The sequence below is a fragment of the Leptosomus discolor genome, chromosome 8 (genome assembly GCF_034619465.1).
Source record: "Leptosomus discolor isolate bLepDis1 chromosome 8, bLepDis1.hap2, whole genome shotgun sequence".
Classification (NCBI taxonomy): Eukaryota; Metazoa; Chordata; class Aves; order Leptosomiformes; family Leptosomidae; genus Leptosomus; species Leptosomus discolor.
Genome location: NC_141398.1, coordinates 41,997,537 through 42,020,243, shown reverse-complemented (window position 1 = coordinate 42,020,243; position 22,707 = coordinate 41,997,537). Strand labels below are relative to the sequence as shown.

At 38.9% G+C, this 22,707-nt stretch overlaps 1 protein-coding gene across 1 annotated transcript; it reads left to right on the top strand.

Moving 5' to 3' along the window:
• The first annotated feature begins 3,436 nt into the window (after positions 1-3,436).
• Positions 3,437-18,948, top strand: PLA2G15 (phospholipase A2 group XV). The gene is made up of 6 exons (XM_086469289.1): positions 3,437-3,575; positions 11,034-11,190; positions 12,675-12,793; positions 14,397-14,495; positions 14,906-15,130; positions 18,437-18,948. Exons 1-6 carry the CDS (start codon positions 3,437-3,439, stop codon positions 18,946-18,948), a joined length of 1,251 nt encoding a protein of 416 aa, XP_086325415.1.
• The last annotated feature ends 3,759 nt before the right edge of the window (positions 18,949-22,707 follow it).

The window sequence follows — 22,707 nt, the reverse complement described above, 5'->3', positions numbered from 1 at the left end:
ATTAGATTTCTGGAAAGTACTGTTTCTTTTGAACAACCAGTGTGCAAACTCATATCCAATTCACGGTTTTTGTCAAGTTGCCAGTGCAAGCCCTCAATGAGTCTTAAAGATAGTGTTACTGATATTGAGGTTTCTGGTGTTTTAATACAGTTTTATTCTGTTGGGGTTTTTTGAAAGAAGGAAAGAATATTTGCTTAGAAGACTGATTATTCACATTAAAAAAATTCTCTACAGTGGTAACAAACTGGACGCTGGAGTACGTATAATATTTTTTTTTCACCTCATCTATAAGTGAAAAACGTGCAGTACTGCTTTTATCAGTAGTTTCAAATGTAACAACGTCCTTTTTTCATGTCTAGCGAGCTTTGGATACAAAACATGTGAAGGAAACAGTATATAGCATGTACTTTGTATAATAATAAGCTTGCTGGCATTTTCTGGCAGGTCAGACTTGTACTTCATTCTGTTATTTCTTGAATTTGCCTCAGACAAAAAGTAGAATTCTGTCGTGTGGCTACACATGGTCATGTTCCCAAATGGCTGTTAAACTACTAATGCCCTGCTGTCAAGTCATTCTTTGTGGCAAAAGAGCTGGATTGCCCTTCTAACAAAACAGCACTTAGAAAGTTACACTGACTTGATTAATAGCAGGGTATGGTCAACTGTAAAGCAATGCTAAGGGACTGTTCCGTGTGTCAAGGTTTCCTGTGTTCACTGGTCTAAGTGACAAGAGGACCAAGCTGTGAAAACATAAATTTGTTGTACATATTTAAACGACCTTACAAAGGCAAAGAGCTTAATTTACTTTGGTTTTGAATGTGAATGGTCCTGATCTCCCAAAAGGAGATAAAAGAATAGCATATGCTACTTGATTCATCAGCTGAAAGGCTGTTATCTAAAGAGCCTGGGCTTGCAGAGCAGTAGGAATAGCAATTATGTGCTTAGCAGGCTTTCACTGGAAAAGAATAAGATGGAAAGGTTTAACGCTGACAAATCAGTGTTTACATCAAGACCAAAAGGCCTGTGCTCTGAGAGGCCTGCAGTAGAAATGCCTTATCAGAAGACGACCTGCCTTCTGGTAACAGGAAGATGGCAACAAGTTTACAGTAAGTCATATTGGCCATTCCTCTTTCTGTTAGCTCAGCAGGAAGACAGACAGGTACTTCAAAAGGAGGGAACAAAGGCAACAGGCCATGAGCTTGCCCAAATTTACAGACGGTGAAATAAAAGACTGGGACCAAAAAAAAATCACATTGTAATGACTCGCTCCTAAAAGGCATAGAAAATCTGTCCAAAAACTGCTTTGATGCTACCCAAGGGAACCCAAGGGATGTAGTGAGGACTTGACAGCTGTGATTCATTGAACCTTGTGTCATAGCACAAGTGATCCTGGCTGGACTATTTGGACATGTGCATTTTGTTGCTTTTGAGTTACAGTGATATCAGAATGACTGTGAGTGACTGAAATAATTTTTCTTTAAATATTGTCTTACCTTTCCATAAGGTGTTTTGCTGCATTTTCTACCATCTAATTCCTACACCAGGACCAATGCTGCAATCAGTTTTACAGCTAATCATATTTGCACACCCTGTAGTTTGTTTTAGTAGGTCATTTCAAGTCATCACTTGCATAGTGACTAAGCACCTGCCTTTGGGACAGGCCTTTGGGTTTGATGACATCTTTCCACTTTTTTTTTCCCCAAAATATTTGTATGTAAATATACAAGGTGTGGCAGCTGCCTTGAAAAAGGTAAGTCTAGATTTAGATTTAGCCTTAGCTTCCTTGAATGATCTGTTCCATTTTCTTCCTTTGTCTTATTTCAGGAGGAAGATGTGTCCTCCTCCTTCCATGTCAATGCCAAGCCACACCCATCATTTTTCAAAACTGTCAACAGGCCAAGTACCTGTTTTACCAGATTCTACCTTTACATACAGTTCTTTTTTACACGTCTTTCTGCAGGAATTACAAATGTTGAATACTAAATTCAATGAGGCAATATCTTCAATTTTATACCTTATAGCGTGTATAGCTGGCAAGAGTTACCAAGTCAACAAGTAGTTTTCTACTTCTACTTGCCTCTGACTCCCATGTCTTCATTTGTGATATTATTCATGCTAGTGTAACAACCATTCAAGGTAGGAATATTTCTGAAAATTAGTAGACTTCCCGGGGGATGTAGGAAGCCATGAAGCAGATGCTGTAGTGCCCTTGTTGCAAAGTAACCTTATCAGAAATAGCTTTACCCTGAGCATGTATTGATAACACCTGGCTCAGAAAACATGTATCCACGGCAAGAGAAGACATATGAGTGAACCAAGGAAACCTTGTCTTGCTCACCAGCACAATCATGACTGACCGTGAAATGTGATTACACTGGTTCCAAGTATCATTTTTCCCCATTTAGTTTCTGCTTCTGTGGATACCTTTCTTTCTCCCCCTCCACAACTAGACACCCACCAAACAACACGTACTTCAGACTGAGCACGTAACTCCTAACTGGTATTGCCAAAGAACAAAGGCTTATATCCCTTCTGGTTTTAAATTACTGTAATTAGAAGTCTACCTGTTCTTGTTACATGTACAAAGGTCTAATGATTTTTTTTAGTATTGCCAAATGCCTGACCTCAGCAATACTCTGTACGAATTAGCTGTCACATTAGTCAGGTGTTGCCTGAAATACAGCTATGCCCATAAGTTTTTATATCAGATGCCCAGTCCCTTGACTGTGTCATACTGAAATTCCCAGCTCTGCTACTTTTGGCTTTCCTTAAACCATTCTGACCACGCCTCTTATATGCTACCTATTTTGACGCATAAGTTTTTCAGCAAAGGCCCCTTACTTCACTTTTAGAAATCATCACCCCCATCACACAACCGTAGGTGTAGTAACGTGAGACAAAGGCACTCCTCCCGCAGCACGGCTCCCTACTGCCAGCCGGGAGCGTAGGCCTCAGCCCGGACCTGCGAGGTGCCCTACCTGTCCGCTCCGCCTCACGCGGGCCGGGGCCGCGGCTGTGGCCCGGGCCGCGGCAGCCAGCGGCCTCCGAAAGGCGGGGCGGGGGGCCCACAGGTACAGAGGCTTCTGCGGGGCCGGGCACGGAGCGGGACCGCTGCGGCCGAGGGGTCATTGCGGCGGAGGGGGGCGGGCGGGCTGCTGGCGGGGGCGCGGGCTGGCGCCCCCGGAGCCTAAGCAGAGGCTGCTCGGCCTGACAGTAAAGCCCGCCCGCGGCGGCTCGGGCTCTCCGCGATCGGCTGGTGACGCCTGCGGGGGCGGGGCCAGCTGCCGGCGGGGCGGGGCGGGGCAGGGCGCGCCCTTTTCTGGCCGGCCCGGGCAGTGGGGCTGCACTCCGGCGGCGGCGGCCCCGGTGGAGTGACGCGTCCGGTGCGGGGTGGCGGCGGCTCCGGCTCCCGGCCCCGGGGTTATGCGCTGGGGTGATGGTTTCGCCGGCCGGCGCTAGGCTCCTCCCGCGCCCGGGAGGGGGCCCATTCCTCAGTCTCCTTCTCCTGCTGCTGCTCTGCCCCAGCGGCAGGTGCCTGCCGGGCCGCCGGCCCGCGGGGCCGCCCGTGGTGCTGGGTAAGAGCCGGGGGGCGGCGGTGTGTGCGTCTGGCGCCGTGGAGCTGGTCAAGCCCTCCGTCTCTGCTGCCGCACCCTGGCGGGGAGGCGGCGGGAGGCCCGGGGCGCTGCGGAGTGCGGTGGGCACAGCCGCGGGGCTGTGCGCCGCGGCCGCCGGCTCCGGAGTGCTTCGCTGAGCGACCCCTCTTCGTGAGCGCCCCGGCTGCTGCGGGTATCGCAGCCCGCTAGGAGCGAGGAAGGCAGGCCCGGGCCGGGGGCGGGCGGCTCGCTGCGCACGGGGCACGGGCGGGCTGCAGCTGCCCGCGGCCTGAGCCGCCGGCGGGCGTGGGAAAAACGAGGCTCGCCGAGACACGTTTTCAGCTCACTAACTAAAATCAGACCCTTGCTTCTCAAGCTTTTGCTCGATATGAACGTTTCATAAAAGAGGCTGGGATCAGGTGTGGAAAACGAGTGTCCAGGTGTTCCAGCAGTCAAACTGCAAGTATTGAAAAAACACTACGCTTATTTTGTCACACAACATACGAAACGGATATTGGTTACTGGCCTGTCCTTTCACCTGTTAACACAAAACAGTTTGTAACAAAAATATGTGGAAAGCATTCATATAATGGTTACTAAGTAATACTTGTTAGATGCTTTTTGTATCTATTAATAAGAAGAATTGTAAATAAATTTTAAGTATTTTAATAACTTATCTACTGAAATTGTAATTCTTAAGCATTCTAATATGTTAATTAAGTGCATTTGGTGATATTAATGTCAGTAGCCAGTTCTGTGAATGTATTCAGTATGCTGTATGTTCTTACTATGCAATTAACCTTGGTAAAGGGGGCAGAAAAAAAATGGGAAAAATACTGGGGAAAGGATAATCTCAGTGGCACATTGTTCAGTTTAAGCTCCATTTATTTATAATAACTATGTCTCTGCTGTTGACTTTCTTGCTACTGTTAGAAACTTCTGACGTAGAAGGGTAAATGTGAAACAAGCTCTTTTTAAGATGCTCTGTATCTTGGGACCACCATGTACAAACTCACAGTTCTTAGCAGATGGCTGAGCTAACTGAGAGGATGTAGATTTGGAAGCAGAAACTCTAAAAGGATGTCCTCAGAGGCTGGAGTTTAACTGTGAACAAAAGTTCTTTGAGTTCTGTCTGCAAAGGTTAGAAGCAATCTTTTATCCCATGTCTCCACTCTGTAATGCTGGGTTTTAGCCATAAGCTTTGGCACTTATTCCAGTGCAAGTGTCTTGATGGCAAAGGTGATAGTGTTTTAGTTGCTGATCCAATATTCAACTGTAGCTATGAAGGAATCAAAAAAAGATATAAAAGCAATGAGGATAAAGGGATACTGACTATATAAGCATGGAGTTACTACTGATGGATCTACAGTAAGTATGCATGGTCCTGAAGGATGCTTTTAAAAACAATGGCTGACCTACATTTTGTTTTCCTAAGCGACATTCTGGTAAATACTGTGTGGCTCTGCATGCACTTGTCAGTGAGTGGTTGAAAACACAGACTTACTGTTGCAGGGATTTTTCATCAAATGCTACAGAACTTGCATCTCATACTATTCTAGTCGGCGCCTGCGTTTCAAAATTTGCTGTTTTCTGCTGCCCAGTCCTGACCTGTCCCAGAAGTGAAGATGCAATGGGTTTTAACATAATTTTTCTGGGTTGTCTGTATGTTTGAGAAAGTAGGTGCTCTTATGGAGGGATTTGCTGTAACCTCCTATTGTAAAATTCCATGTTTTTTATGTATAGAAGTGACTGTCATTGTACAAACACCTGGACTAAGAGCTTAGCTTCAACTGGACATGATGTGGGCAGTGAAGGTCACACAAATAAAGAAGAGGAAGGAGTGACTGTCGGTCACTCACTGGTTCTGTATGAAGTGTTCTCATCTTGGTTCTAGTTAACTTTTCATGACCTTTTCTTCACCCTTCCTGCCTATGTGACAGGTTAAGATAAGCTTTTTAGGAATTACTGCGATGAGGATGGTAGAAGGGTTTAGGAGGATCATTTAGGGAGGCATTCTAAGTGCTGGCTTAATACAGGTGTTTGGGAGAGGGGCAAAAAACACATTGCACTGGAATCACAAATGCAAAAGGAGACTGAGGTGTATGCAAGGCTGCATTATAAAGGCTTATAGAAGTCCAAGACTGTTTTTGAGTTCATACAAGACGGGGACACAGGGTTGATCCTCCTGATTTATCAGACTGGCATTCAGACCTTTAATTCCTCATGTGTTTGGTTTTTAAATATGCTTTTATCTTGTAGTAAATGAGGTCTAGTGATCTAAGCATCCAGTCTCGGTCTGTTAGGAAGTTAAAACTCTTAAGTAAAAAGGGGAGTTGACAAGTTTGGTCTTATTCTGTGCATGGCAAGTTGGCCATTTGATCTTAAAGAATAAAGAAAGAAGGAATGCTGTTCAGATGAATGTTGTCAACATAATGATCACTTCATAAATGTTTCAGACCAGTGACAGTCACAAGACCCAGTGTAACTTGCTCTCAAATTTGTCATGTAATGACCCCACTTGCAGTTGCAACCTGTGCTTACCCAAGTAACGGAGAAGGAAGTAGAGCAGTAGTTTGCAAGTTAGGGGTACTGACTGTATCTGGATATCTGGGTAACTTTGTTCTGCTCCCTAAGTACTAACAAAAATACTGCTTCTAGGAGTCTCGAATCTGAAAACAGATGAGCTGCTTGAATACAACCTTGTAACTACTGGCTCTAGTTGTGGCAACAGATCTCAGACTTGTAGAGCCCCCTAACTGGCTCGGGTGAAGTGTGGTTCTGTGAAAGAGCTAAGCCAACCTAATAGCTCATTAGCTCCCCCACCTTTCCTGGTGCCTGCTTATTGGCCACTTTGTGGAGACTTATCTTGCTAAAGCATGAGAAAATTAACCTGTTGAGGAAAAAGCACTTAATTTTGTAGTTCAATTACCTTAATAGAGGAGCTGGCACAAGGACTGTAGAGAGCAGCACCACTCCATTTGGATTAGGTTATTTTCTTAAGCTGGTCTGTGCATCATCAAGTGGTGCCTGTTTGTACATACTATAGGAGCACGACCAGGGACCAAACATGGGTGGTAACTGCCAGCAAAATACTGCAATGCAATTGCTTAGTTTCCCCTGAGATTTAAATGACAAAGCGTCAAAGGGTATGCATATAATAGCGGTACTAGAGAAGAAGACACCTAAGGTGAAAGTCAAAAGATTACTTCCAGAGTCCTGCCTGAAGGCTTGATATCAAAGACACAATGATCATTAAAATGTAAGGTGATTGTCTTGGAGTTCCTTTCAAGTATTTTTGGGGAAAAGGGGACTGTTTAAGATACTGAATTGCTTTCATGCCTATTTTGAGTTTCCTATTCAGCCAGGACAATATATCCACACATGAAAATCTCCTTTAAGAACTAGGATAACCTATTGCCAGTATCTAGTAAAAATAGAGACAGAATATATATATTCCGTGCAAGTACTTCAGATATCTGCTTCATGTTTACATGCAATTATAAAATTTTTGCATTTCTCTTATCAGTTTGGTTATGTATTCAACATGCTTGTCTTCTAATGCTTGCACTAAGTTCTTTTATTTTGTGGCTGTTCTTCATCCTTCATTTTCTCATATAGTCCATCAATAATCAAGGTGTACTATCTCATGTCTTATCAATTTTGGGAGCTGATAACCTGTCCTTATAAGATCAGCAGTGGATTCACTGAACTCTTCACCTTTTAGAGCTGACTCAACACAATTACTCTATCAATGTTCTGATACCTTCTGCAAACAACTTGTTAGGTACTTGGCTAAAGTTTTCTAGAAAGACACCTAAATGAAGTTTGTTAATAATTGATTTACATGCAAACGAGGTTTCTCTTTGAATTCCTGCTGACTGCTAATTGAGGTGTGCGTGTTTGTATGGTCAGCTGGCTAGATGTCAGGAGTGATTTAAATGTTTATGCCTCATGTGATCTGAGGTATCCAGGAGTATCATGTGAGATGTTGTTTGCTTTCTTGTTCCTAATTTTAAACACAAGCCTTTTCTGTGGCAGTCTGTCATTGAGTCTATAAGCCACTTTAAGACATTCTCCTTGGAGAACTGTGGTCAGGGTTTAAAATTAATATTCCAGAGAACTTGGTACATTTTGAAGGCAGGCTAATTTATAAAACCAAAAAGATGACAGTTATTTGAGGAAATTATACTAGTTAAAAAGTTACCATAGTTGATATATATCCAAAGACACTTGCATTTCAGATAAAAGTAGTAAAAAAAAAAAGTACCAATTGATGGTCTCTTTGCCACATGAACACTGATGTATTAGAATGAGTTCTGTTGGGATTACTGTCTTTCTGAAAAATGAGAATATGCTAGAACTGATAGATCATCAGATCTGATGCAAACACTTTTTTTCTGCTGAATATGAAATCTCATTATGTTTCCAAATGTCATATTTCAGAAGTAAACACACGTATTGCACAACTGCAAATTAGGGAAGCAAGGGTACTGCTTGAGATCTTTTCTTGGACATCCAGTTTTAACTAGTGCTGGTGTATTATGCAGAACTTCACTTGCCAGTTATTTTATACATTTACGGGGTCAGTCTGCAAGCTTTAGAAAGCAAGAACTTTCTATAATGTTTCCAGCAAAAAGGCTTAGAAACTATAGATATTGGTATATGAGAGGATGAGGAGAAAAATTGCTTATGGATTAATCTGCCCGCAGATGCCTTCTGTGTATGGTCTGAAAGCAAAGTGAAATGTGTTTTTTCTACTGCTTTCAAATTCCATCACAGAAAATTCAGAAAGGTATGTCCTTATCCTACAGAATTAATCTTCAATGTGATCTTTTTTAATCTGTTACTTATCAAAAAGCCACTAAGTAGTTCTCCACCCAAAATGTAAATCATTAACACTGTTAAATTGTGTGGGGTGAAGACTGAAGATCTTGAATGTTTCTTTCCATAATCTGAAAAATTTGCGTATTGTTCCTTATAGCTTCATCATGAACCCTCTTCAGCTTGCCAAATACACTTTAGAAAATAAAACACGAGCTGTGAATTACACTGAGTAGCAGTTTCACTGTTAATGTGGAAATGTAAACATGAAAAAAAAGGTTTTTTAAATCTCTGCTTTATAAACCAACAGACATCACACCTGTACATGAGACTTTATTTTTTAACTGCCAGGATTGCATCTTGGCACAGGTGGAACTACCTCTTATCTTTCATTTAGAATTACATACAATTACCACTTTTGCACTTGTTCCTTGTAATCTCTTCAGTAAAAATTAGTATGTAATGTTTCTCATCTTCTGCTCTGAATTGGACACAAGAGCACAGCCTCTGTCCTCAAGCTTGAGAATAAAATATCTTAACCAAATTAAACTTGCAGTTCATCTAAGATCACTCCATTAGGTCCAAGTGAGATTTTTGTGGTTTCTCACTATCAGTGCTCCTGTTGATAAATGTATCTTGATTATAAACTTCTTCAGTTGTGAGTCTTTCTACTCTGAGCAGGAGTGCTTATGATTATTTGAATTCTGTTTGGAAACCTCAGCAAGTTCTTAAAACTCTGCTAACTCCAGATATTTGTCTAAGTCTTTGAAAGGTATCTTTGCTGGAAGAACTTGATTTTTACCCAAGGAAATGAGATTCCAGGGTAGAACAGACTGTCACTCTTCCTTTTCGTTTTGCATTGAAACTGAAGATAAACTCAACCTGTTCCGTCCTTGGCAGGTCTGCTGCTGAAACTGGCCAGCTGTGATTGATTGATATAAATAGAATGACATTCTGTTCCTTTTCTAATTAAAAGCACTGATAGGACACAGGCACAAGACTGTGGAACAAGCTGTTGCCTTATAGTTCTATAAGCAATAACTAAACAGCATTTTGTGAGGTTACAAGACTGAACTTCAGTAAACTCTTTCTAGGATGTGATGCAATACTAATCTCCCTTACTATGCTTTCCAGTATACCAGAGTCCTTGAAATATGACCTAAAGTAAACTGTGGTCAGCTACTGGGTCTTTTAACATTTCACTTAAGACTACAGAAATAAAACCACTAAAAACCTAATGAGAAAATAGGGGTAGTTAATAAAGAATTCCTGAAGTACATCTTTTGTGGTGGAGCATAACCTGCAGTGGTTAAAGGTTGTAAGAGTGTGGTTGTCCAGGTCTATAGTCTGAAGTTCTGTCCTTTTTCAGTTCTGCAGTAAGTGTTTCTCTGAAAGTGTATCTGGCTTCCCAGTCAAACTAGGGGTTCCACTAAAAGCTATTATCTCTTTCTTTAAACCATTGCTGAGTATCAGTGTTCTATAGAACTTAAACTGTTTTGATTAAATGATTTGCTGAAGGTGGTGGTGGGGAAAGCTGTATGGGTTGGTCTGTATCAAATAACTTCAAAATTAAACATTGACAAGTAAATAGGATACAGTTATGCACATCTCAAACAGGTAGGGGTGTGTGGAGCTGAAAGAGGTGTGGGGAACCCTTAAGAAGTGCCTAACTCCTAAAGGTTTCCAATACAGAGAAACTTTTCTGTTACTTCAGTATCTTTGCCTTTCTGGTTCTTGAGGAAAAAATGATTAAACATAACAGAATGTAAGAAGTTTCACTGGAAACTTGCTGGTGAAAATTGTAAGAGGATTTTCTAAGCTTAGTTCTAATTTAGAAATAACATTCCTGTCTCCATCTAGTGTTTAAAATAAGTAAATGAAAATTAAACTTCATTAAAGGAATACTGGCATTTAGTATATACCTTAAGAACAGTGCACTTCAGAGAAGGTGAAAATACAAGACCCTTTCCTCCAATATTCCCAATGTAACGTATCAAAAAAAAAAGTGCAAATCAAAACTGTTGTTGCATCCAAACCTGAATGTAAAAGATAGGAAAGTATGTATTTGGATTACTATGCTAGCCAACTAAATCTTGTGAAGCAAAACTGTGGTCGGAGGTGAAAATAAACATAAATGGAGCTGATTTTACTTTTCACATTTTTTAATGTCAAATTGATAGTTTGCAAGTAACTGTTTAAAGAGAACAGAAAGACTTGCATGTACAGTTGTAATACTCTGAAGAAAAAATTCTTTCAGAAAGATTCAGTTTGCACTTTAAAACACAGATAACTTTGATAATGTCTGAGATCATCTGTTTTTCATACCCAGGGCCTGTTCCTATATAGTATGCTCTTTGAAGTTAAGCGCTGTTGATCAAGAATTATTCTATGTGGTTGTTCCCCAGCTAATGATTTTTGAAAATCCACATTTTTTCAGTGGAAAATGTTCATGTAGTACTTTGATATTATGTAATATTTTTTTGTATCCAGTTACAAAACTTAATGGTATCTCTGGATGCAGTGATACTGCATATGAGGGCTACAGTATTAAGATGTGTATATTGTAATGTAAGCTGTTATGCACTTTAATGTTAAGTGTCTACTTTTTATATCTTTCAGTTCCGGGGGACTTAGGTAATCAGTTGGAAGCAAAGTTAGATAAGCCATCAGTAGTGCATTATCTCTGCTCTAAGAAGACAGACAGTTATTTTACACTCTGGCTGAATTTAGAATTGCTTCTGCCTGTCATCATTGACTGCTGGATTGATAATATCAGGTAAGACCAGAAATGTTGCTCTTTGCAGTTATCTCCTTTCCTGACGTGCTTGTACAGAATGGTTGCCTTAAACTTTCTTTTCTGGTTCAAGACCAGTGAGAGAAATGACTTGGAATTCTGCTAGACAGAGTAACAGGGTGGATCAGAGGATGTGACTCAGTTGCATTTGAGGTAGCTGTTCATCCCTAATGAAAAGCAGAGGTTCTCTTGGTTTCTTCCTGTCCTACCAGTTACCCAGTGTTGGTTTCAGCAGTTATCAGACACCTCTATAGGCTTATCTAAAGCAGAACATTTTCTGCTTTTTTGGGAAGTTACTTAAGTTTTGATGAGTCGAGGGGGAAGGAAGTACATTGGGCAGCTCAGAGGGCACAGGTAGGAGGAATGTGAGCTGGCACTTTTGCTGGCAGTGTGTCATTAGAGAGCAGTCTCAGGGGCAGCTGAGACACATGGGGTCCTTTAAGGACAGTCTGGAAGCCTCTTGCCAGAATTATTTTGGTTTAAAAAAATCACCTAATTTAAAGCTTCCAATTTCATTGTTCAGTATGCTTCACTAATGTTCCTGTAAAAATCATATAAATATCTCGACAAAACCAAGAAATATTTAGCTCGTGCAAATTAAAAATATTGTATTGGCATGTTGCTCTTTTATATGAATGTACTGAGCTGTTGTGTAGTTGTGCCTCTGCTTTAAGTTGTGCTATATGCCTTGCAGATTAGAGAGATTTTTGGTTTGTGAAGATCAGTGCAGATTCTAAACCTCCATCTAGGGGCAAAAATTTGCATTAGGAAATGGCAATTGTATTGATATGGTATTAAAAAAACGCAAACAAAACCTCAATAATATTAATGGAAACAACAACCCTCACCTAATGCTCCAGGTTCTTCATATCTCAAACAGATTTGAAAAGTATCTACAAAATATTCAATACCTCTGTGTTTCCTAATTGTTATTATCCAAGAAATATCAAGTACTCCCTTATGCTGGTATAGGTGTTCTAGCTAAACAGAAATAAATTATTTTTATCTAGAAGAATTTTTCTGGTATCCGATTTTCCAGGTATTTTATCTTCTGCTGCCACATTCTCATGTTCTTGACAAGTTTTCTTCATTATGTGGCTTGATGCAAAGTGAAGTGGTATAGAACTATATACAGTAGCTTATATTCTAAAGCTGCAGTTCAGCCACAATTCTGTATACTCAGTTTTATAGAGAAGGTAAGTCTCAGATTCTGCATGTAAAGCATTAAACTAATTAAAATAATTGTTTGCATTGTATAACCTCTTAGCCATTAGAGTACTCTTATCATGTCTGTCTGCCTCTTTTTTTTTTTTTTTTTTTTTCTTCTGGGTAATATCACTTAAAGTTCTTGTTGCTGAACTCAGAATATAAGATCCAATGAAGTTGAGAGTTGTCATGTGGTAATATGACATGCTTCATGTTTTTCTCTCTCGTCTTTTCTTTCCCTCACCTCCACCTGCCCCCAGGCTGGTTTATAATCGAACAAGTAAGATTACAGAACCACCAGATGGAGTGGATATCAGAGTCCCAGGTTTTGGACAGACGTTTTCCTTGGAGTTCCTTGATCCAAGTAAAAGGAGCGTTGGTATGTACAAGCTGTGTCTGAAGTATACAAGCTTTGTCCCTTGTATAAAGACAGACTAGAAAAATCCTACAACAGGCTACTGAAATGTGATTTCAAATTACAGTTCTGTTTAGAAGTAGGAAAACTTGTGGGTTTTTTCTGTGTAAGAGGGTAGTATGTGGCTTACTCTGCTTTTAAGTGTTGTCAGTGCATTGTCTTGTTTTGTGTATTGTTTGGCCTGATTGAGACAAGAAGATTCAGTGTTATTTAGTCTTGTGCCAAATTTAAGTTCTCTGGATGAAACTTGAGTAGGCACTCTGAAGACAGACACTTTTGGAAAATGAGAGGGATTGAGTAGAAAATTATGTGACTGAAGCTTCACAAGCGAAAACAAAATAAACCCACTTTATTTCAGCTTTGTTCTCAGTAAGATGTTCTTTGGCCTTAGGAATGAGTTAATGTGCTTACCACACATTATGCTACCATACTCTGTAGTTCCCTGTCTTTTGTTGGTGTCAGAATAATTATATAATTACATTTGTGTTGCAAAAGATTTCTGCATTGAAGTGTTTGCAGGAGTTTTTGTTTAGTGTTTTTGTAGAAGTCATCTTTCAGAAAACACTGAATCTGAATAAGCTTTTGTGAGTTGTTCTTAGCTGTGGCTGAAGACTTAAGTAATTTAATAGTCAGTAATGCACTGAGCTTCACATGCTTCATAGCATGGATTCCTTTTTCTTTAGGAAGCAATCTCCAAAAGGGCAGTAATGTGCTTAGTGATCATCACTAGATGACCCTTATAACTGAAACAGGGCCATATTTAAAATTGCCTCTGTACACTTCAGGGACTGTATGATAAGCATTCAAGACTGAGTGAGGTTCTGCTCAAAACTTAAATACGACTGTGATATTCAACAGGATGTTTTGACACTTAATTTTTCAAACTGTTACTAGATACATTTAATTGTGGTAATACTTTAATCCTACGTGTCAAAGCTTGTAATATGTAACATGTTTCAATATGTAACATTAGCCAGTCTACAAAGGTTTCCCTTCTTTGTTATTAAAGCATTATGTTGTCACTTAAGTCTTAGTCTGTCACCTGATAGATAGAAAAATAGTTTTGGAGTAGTTTCCAGAATTTTGCCCTGGGGTATGCTATAAGCATTTGTCTCCAAGAATAAATGTTGGTGAAGTCCAGGCCAACCTTTATGAATGTATTATATACCCTACCTGAAGTTAATTTGCAATAAACTACAGCATTAGAGTCCTAGCTTTTATTTGAGGTGTATTCTTTACAGTTCAAGGGTAAGACATGCTTCTACTGAGGAAAATTTATCCTTTCTGTGTATATCACATTTTGCTGCCACATTTGTTTGATAGATCAGTCAACTAGGAAGAAGTTTTAATAATGGTATTCTCTCACTTTTGGGGGACAGCAAGCATAACTTTTTGTTTAACATGCAGCTTTCTAGATTGTCGAAGGTTAAGACTACAGTTTTAATGTCTGTATATATGGTATCAGAGTTAATGCTCCCAGAACTTAGTTTGTTTCATGATAATGTCTGATGGCTGCTTCTAATGTTAATCTTTTCACTGCTCTGTGTCTCTTATCTGATGTCTACAGGCAGTTACTTTTATATGCTGGTGCAGAGTTTAGTAGACTGGGGCTACAAACGTGATGAAGACGTAAGAGGAGCTCCTTATGACTGGCGAAAGGCACCAAGTAAATAACATACTGTTCTTGAACAAAATTTTGACTCTCCCAGGCAGCAAATAATGTTTTGGGTCTCTTCTCCCAACCTACCTGTACAATTATACTGAAAAACTTAATTTTTACTAGTTCTTGGGGCCTGGATACTCCTCGACCCAAATGAAAGTCCTGTTGTGTGGTTTCTTTTCTGCTTTAAACAACTTGCTACTTACAATTTGCTTAATAACAAAACAATAAAAAACCCCACACAACCAAAATGCATCCCTCACAAAAACACCCACCGCTCCCACTTAATATTGGAATTTCTAAGCTCTGCATTATTAATTCCACAGTTTAAAATAATAACCTTTTAAAGAATTGTGTTGAAGTTCAGCATTCACAATTAATAATTATAACTGTGTAACGTTGTATGTTTACTTTAGATGAGAATGGAGACTATTTTGTGGCCCTTCGCAAGATGATAGAGTTAATGTATGAGCAGTATGGAAGTCCTGTGGTCTTAATTGCTCACAGTATGGGTAACATGTATACCCTCTACTTCCTCAACCAGCAGACTCAGGATTGGAAAGACAAGTACATAAAGGATTATGTGTCATTAGGTGCTCCATGGGGAGGAGTGGCTAAAACTCTCCGTGTGCTGGCTTCAGGTAGGTAATTTGAGCATAGTGGAAGATACTAACCAGACTGTTAACTGTAAGACTGAAGGATGAGAGTTTAAGGTACTATGAAGTTAAAAATAATTTTTCCATAAGTGATGGCAACTTGATGTTTCAAGCCCTGTGACCAGACTGTCATTATTTATGTTCATGGCAGTGGACTGATTTTTTTTTACATCCTTTAACCAGGAGCTGTGTCCCCTCTTGTCCTCTCCTGACCTCTTTTCAGTCAATTGTTGCTGCTGTTTGGCTTGGTGTCTTCTGTTTCTGTCACTTCTGCCTGATTGCTCTCTGTTTAGTATTGCAAAGCTAACAAGGACTCCAGAGCATTCAGTAGTTTCCTTTGATTAAAGATCACACAGCTGCTTGAGGTTAGCATTAAGGGAAACTTGTGAAGGTGGTGAAGTGATGCCCACAGTACAAATGCTCACAAAAGCACTCTGTAGGTAAGGAAAGTGAATCTTTGAGATCTTGGGTTTAGTGTACTGGATATGCCTGAGACTTAAAAAATGCATAGCAGAGCATAACTTAGATCACTAAGTAACTGCAAATGACTGATGGAAAAAATTCACTAACTCCACCATGTGATACCATAATTATTTCATGTGCTTTGGCATTTAGTTCATCATGTTTCTGGCTTTTTTTTTTTGTAGCTTATTTCTGGATTGTTAGCTTTGGCTGTCTGCTTCCTAAACAAAGCTAACATCAGAAACTGGACTTCATCAAAATGCAGAACACACAGCAAGTGCCAGCCACGCATGAACAGATCAAAGAATACTTTGCTTAGCAAAGGCATTTGATTCTGAATAGAAGTGCACAGCTGGGTTACTAATTAGAAAACTTAAACTGGATGCTTGTATTGCGTTATACATTGTAATGGCACAGTAAAAATTTATTTCCCTTTTCCCACAGGCTTCATCTGACAAGTTTGCATGCAGGAAGTGAGCAGTGTTAATATCACCGTCATAAAATTCCACACAATTATATAAAAATCCACAGTCCCATTTCTATTGGATTAAACTTTTGTGCTTCATATCTTGTTTATCCTTTATAATGCATCTCATCCAAAGTGGCTAGCTATACAAATGCCTAATGAATAGTTAAATTTCTACTCAAATGTACTTATCTTTTAATCTGTACGGCTGTTGTACTAAATTCCATGGTTTAGAGCAGAAATTTAAGAATCCTGTAGGAAAGTTGAATGGACAGAACATAATATCAGAATGCACGTTTTTAGGCTAGTTCTGTCTCAAAATCACCACCATCACTTGGATTACATTAATCTATTACAGAGTTTCTAAAAGTTATCAGGGGGTTAGTATGCAGAAGAATCGTTGCTTTGAAGAAAAATTCATTGCTGCAGGAAAGAAAAGGCAAGCTATAAATGCATTCTTTCTGCTCTTGTTCCTGTTTATAATATGGTAATGGCTAGGAACTGCATGTCAAATCCACAGTTGTGTTATCAAACTGGTAGACGGTACACAGGTGGAATTATTTTCTCTAGATCTTCTGTGATACTTTCTGCTACTTATTCATGTGCTTTGCAGGATCAATACTTATATCATTACAATTCTAGTGCAAATAAAGTGAGGATGTTCTTCCCACTACAGCAAGCAAAGACACAAAGTTCACTTTGGTGGTTTGGTTGGTTGGGTTTTTCTTGTGAGCTTGAGATGCTAGTAGTGTTCTCCTTAGACATAATACTTTGTTCACTATAATACCAATGAGTGTTATGCCTGCTGACCTTAGCATGGTCTTTGCCATACAGTACTTCAGCACTTCAGAGAAAAGTAAAAGATTTGATAAGCATTTTGTAACAGTGCTGTAAGAGAAGGCTGGAATAGTCAGGTTCTGTGTTTGATTATTCTACTGGAAATAAATTTTGTACACATTCCTTTCACTGCTCTATTTGGAACTTGAGCTTTCTTTGCTGAAAACTGTCAAGTAGTATTCAGTAGCTTAGTGGTGAGTGTGCGCAGTTAAGTATTTATACCACACAGTAATCTGAAAAACATTTTTCAAGACCTTTGTGATTCTTGACGTGCTCTTCTGAGTTTCCTCTTTATCTATTTCAGAGTTATACTAGCAATGTCTCCATATAATCCTCCTAAAGATAGCATTAAAGACTGTACTTTAGGTCTCCTTGCTGAAGCGATAGTGCCACCTTACAGAATTGAAAAATATACTTTGGCACTATTTCAGGAATAGCTGTTTTGTTTTCAGTATTTAAATTTTTATGGTGTAGTTGACCTGGATCCCTACATCCTGTAACCATCTGGACCTAATAATGGAAAATCTGATTCAAAGTTCAGCTGATATAAGAATTGAAGTGTGCCATTGTGATAATGGAAAATAGGTCTGATCAGACAGCCACCATGAAAATAAACTCAGATCTGTCTCAGGGATTTAAAAAAAAATAAATTTGTATCTAATAATCACTATATCTGCCACATAAGCAGCTTTTAATTTTGTGAAGATGCAAGAACAATGGTTAAAACATGAAGAAAGATGCATATAAATTATAACTTAGTCATGTGTTAGTTTGAGCCATCTTTGGAACAAACTGCTAAGAAAACAATGGACTTGATGTCTACAAAATTCTTGAAATGTTTTGGTCAAACACTAGTTCTGTAATAAGAGTAAGTCTAAATTTGGTAGCATAACAATTTTGTGATGTACTGGGCTTTGGATAATTTAGTACCTTTATTGATAAACTCTTGCTCTCTAGATTTATATTAAGAAAATATAATGCCTTGGAAATGCTTGGCCACCTGGAAACATTTCTCAAGTATAGCAGTTATCAACTGGTCTTTGAAGAATTGTTGGCTTTGTTTATAAAGTCTCTTCATGAGTTCTTACATGTGTGTGGCTAGTAGAATTTATCTGTTCTTTAAGCAAAAACATGACCTAGGTACCAGAGTCACTGTAAAACACATTTCCAGAAGAGCATTTAAGACAAACTTTCAAATGGTATAAATAATGCCTAATAAAAGCTGATTTCTTACTTGGCTCATATAGGAAATATTTTCACCTTTAAAAAGGAGCGTATTGGAAAGGCAGCAGTGTTCTTGTTTTTTCAGTCATTCATTCGTCAACTTGTATTTAAATGTGTAAGTTATCAGAAGTTAGTTTGCAGAAGTTAATTATCAAGACAATCATAAATAAGGAAAAACTCAAATAGTCACTGCAAGCAAAGGGAATAATATTTTTATTCATGTTATCACTGTGAATGGTAGTAATTGCTGCTGGTTGAGATTTGCTTTGTGTATAATGAAATTCCACTTTTTTTTTTTCAAGGTGACAACAATAGAATACCTGTTATCAGTTCACTCAAGATTAGAGACCAGCAGAGATCAGCAGTTTCCACAAATTGGATGCTCCCCTACAACTATACATGGTCTCCAGATAAGATCTTTGTAAGCACACCTACAGCCAACTACACTCTTCGGGATTACCAAAAATTCTACAGGGACATCAATTTTGAAGATGGCTGGCTGATGAGACAAGACACTGAACACCTGGTTTACCAGATGACACCACCTGGTGTGCGTATACACTGCCTTTATGGTACTGGCGTGGAAACACCTGATTCCTTCCATTATGAAAGTTTTCCTGACAAAGAACCCAAGATTCTTTACAGTGATGGGGATGGTACAGTGAACTTACAGAGTGCCTTGCAATGTCAAAAGTGGGTGGACATGCAAAAACAGGAAGTGGTGACATTTGAGCTTTCAGGAAACGAGCATATTCAAATGCTATCCAATGATACTACTATCTCGTATGTGAAAAAGCTGCTTTTTGATTTGTGATACCTTATGTTGACAGTTATTTCCTCACCTGTGATGCCTTCCCTTAAATGTGGGAAAATGCCTTTTAATCCCTTGATATTTAGATATTTGAATTATTTATTTTGTGGGTTTTTTTAAAGCTGTGTTCAAGAAGTTGTTTGGTGTCCTAAATGATAGCTTGTCTCTGATTTGTGTTTATGATGCTTCATGGTATTTTCACATTCTGCAAATTAGGTCAAATATGCATTTTGGTGCCTCTGGTGTTGTGTTTAAAATATCCATACAGACTTTCATTTGGAGACTGTGCAACCCTTGCACATACTGCATAGAATCATAGATACCTGAGTTCCTTTGTGTGGTCTTTGCAGGGTTTGGAGTGGGAGGGCTAGGGAGAATTGCTGTTTCAGATGCCCATAAAACAAGGGAATGATATTACTAATTTGGGAAGCACAGTAAACTTTTTAAAGGGTCTTGCATTTTCTGATCCCCAGTTCCCAGTACCTTAGTTTGTAAATGTGCACACCTGCCAGGTAAGATAGGGAAGAGGTCTGCCTGGTACTTTGTCATAATCCAGCCTTTCTTTTATTACAGCTTTTAGGGAAAAAAAGATAGATGTCTGAATTACTTGAAGCTTCTTATTATGTACCTTTTGGTGTTTTTGTTGTTTTAAGAAGAAATAATTGTTTGTTCATCAACTTCTAGAACCTAATTACACATAGTCTGGAGCCTGAGGAATTGTCACCTTGTGCTTTATTTATCAATGAGGGAAAGAAGCTAAACAGTAGCTGGTGCTTGCAATAATGGTAGCTGTGTGGAGTAGCACATAAATTAAAGTTAATTGAATGGAATACTAGCAAACAATCCATACAGTACAGAATTGCATTTCTGGGTGAAAAATGATCTCCTGTAGTGGAAATGATAATGGAAGGTGGGCATTAATTCAAAAAGAAAAGTGAACTTCCTGAAATGGAGTGGGGAATGGAAGCCAGCATAATACAGTATGAAATACAAACCTTGTTCTATGGCAAATACTTGGGCTCTGATACAGTTACTGACCAAGCAGTGATTGGGTCAATGTTGCATTCAACTGAAAAGAAACTTTGTTTTAAGACTAAAATTCCTTTCCCATAGATCGCAAGTTTCATTATTCCTGTTTCAAGAAGTTGCGATATGCTGTTCCTTCAATGTTTCTATAAATTGCTGAACACGCAACTCTTAATTCCTACAGTATTGTTTTACTCAATGTTTTTGTTTTTTTTTTTTTTTTTTTTAAAATCAACTCTGAACTGTACAGAAATGACAGCCTAAAGGCCACCATATTTACAACCTTGATTACAGAAGTCCTGTTGGAGAAAGTTTCAGTCAAAGCTTCTCTTGCTTGCTTTAAAACCAGTCACCCAGTTAGACTGCATTTAGTTTTCTGAAAACACAATTTTGAATGCTTTCAAAATGCTAGGTCATCCAAGAAAAATCTTTTAAGTGTTTCAGAAACTCATCAGAACTATTGAGGATTCATTACTTAAGAAGCTGAAGTTCTCTAAAGGGTAAAGTTTTAAACTGTTTTGGTAGAATGCATAAAACATTTGCTGCCATTAAGTGTATTAATAAGGTGTGTTGAAATCACAGGCTTGAACTGTTGTTACTATAGAATGCAAACATTTTGGCACAGGAGGTAGGTTTAAGTCTTTAAGTTTAAATTCAGAAATTGTCAATCCAGAACAGCTTGAATTAGGGTCATGGATAAGCTAAATATCTTTGCAGGTTTTAACTTCCTTATGTAGCTTCATTTTTCCCCTGTATTTCCCCTATTACTTTTGTTGAGAGAGAGTACATGTTTTCCTGATTTTTAAAATGGAATGTTTATCTTGTCCTCAGTTGCTCAGGACCCTACAGTTCTGCAGCAATATTGCCTAGATTTTTCCAGAATAAGTACTCAGTTGCCCCAAGCCATTTGTAATTGTTGAAATGAAAAAAACCCCAAACCAACAACAAAACCCCCACAAATAACTCCTTTAGCCAAGTGTTCTATTTTATGCAGGGCTGTCAGCTGGATAAGCTTCAGGCTTGTGTTCCAAGACTGCTCAAAGATGGAGTCTATCAGACTGGTCTGACTCAATTTTTGAATAAACTGCTATGTTACTAGTTTACAACAGAAAGAAATTACAGAAGACAGCTTATCTCTATTTCTTGCTGAAGTAGAATGCCTGTTAATAAGCATTGGAATGAGTGAAGCTGGAGGCTGTATTGCAGAATACCAACATGGGCATCAAGGGCTGAAAAAAATGAGAAAAGAACATAGGTAAACAGTTCTTAACCTGATCTGGAGAATGTTTCTAGGATTCATTTAGACCCTTACCCACTAATCGGTGGCATTTTCAGTCTCATACCATGAGTTTAGCTTCAGGTTTTTTGTGATTTGAAGATCTAAAATACATGATTCCAAAAGATGCTTTTTTTTTTATTCTTCTTTCCTTAACTGCTTTTTTAATAATACTTTTTGTGCCCCAAAAGAGGAGGGGGGAAAAAAAAATCTCTTATTCTCTTCTAATTTTGGCAACCTAGTACTTTGTTTCTGAGATTAGTTGACTGTATCTTTTAACCTAGATTTGTAAATCAGCTTTCCATTAGTAGACAAGCCCTAGAGTGTGTCTCTTTACGTAAACTTGTGTTCCTTAACCTAGTAAAATGAAGCTGAAAGTTTTTCAGGGCTTTTTTTTGGTTGTTTGTATTTTTTTTTTTGTCACTATAAAGCCTTGTGCAACAATGTGTATACCTGAGTTCCAAGTACTGTGTTAGAGCAAGCACAGTGCTTCTGGTGAGATTTTGATTGGATTTGAAGGTTCTGCAGGTTATAGTTCTGTTTTATGTCCAGAACTCGTGATTCTTCTACCGCATCATCTTCAGCCCTTTCATTTTCAGTTTCATGCATATTAGGATGGAGTTCTTACTAAAAGTGAATGCAGCAAGTAAACTGCATTATTCTAGTCGTTGGAACGGAACCATTTCACTCCTCATGTTAAAAAGTGTTTACTATGGCATGTTCCTCTACAGGGCAAGAGTATTTAGCATTACTGTTACAGAGCCATGTCCACTGGAGCATTCTAGATTCTTGTGGGGAGAGAAGTCTGAAGAAATAAATCCTTTAAGGAGAGGAGAATGTGGCACTTCCTTAAGAGGAGTAACTCAGGTGCTTTGTCACACTGCACAGTTGAAATGTTTTAATTTACTGACATATCTTTGTTATCCTTAACACATATCAATCATGTCTCTCTCTTTCCATAACTTTTACTTGGTTCTATTCTGGGATATTTTCAGAAACCAAAAATAGTCTTCAGGACCAAATGTGTTTCTTATTTTTGACAAAATGTATAGAAAATGCTGAAGCAGCTTTCAGCTGTCATTGTAATACTTCTGAAGAGGTTCAGAGTCACTATGTGAGTCTGTTTTTAAACAGAAGGCTTCAATAACTAGCAATAATTGCAAAGGACTTGCAGACCAAAGGAAGGAATGTTTGGTATTAAGGTAGTTCTTGGAGCACAGTGTGTTCAAGGCCCTCTTAAATTCAGGGAATGTTTGGCAATGACTTTGCTGCTCTACACTTAACAGTATTTTGTACAAAACATTCTGAGACCTAGCATTTTATATGCTCTTTTTGTGTATGAATGTGATCAATAGATTTTGAATATTTTGCTGTCAAACTTTGATAACATAATAAAGTTGATCTAATGCAGCTTGTCTCCTGTTGTGAATAATGTGTTGTCTCACTGCTCAGATGGAATG

Excerpts from the sequence above, each read along its gene's own strand:
- PLA2G15 (XM_086469289.1), top strand. The coding sequence starts at position 3,437 with ATGGTTTCGCCGGCCGGCGCTAGGCTCCTCCCGCGCCCGGGAGGGGGC. Across the intron at positions 3,576-11,033 it reads GGGGCCGCCCGTGGTGCTGG|TTCCGGGGGACTTAGGTAAT; the intron begins GTAAGAGCCGGG and ends TATATCTTTCAG. Across the intron at positions 11,191-12,674 it reads TGCTGGATTGATAATATCAG|GCTGGTTTATAATCGAACAA; the intron begins GTAAGACCAGAA and ends ACCTGCCCCCAG.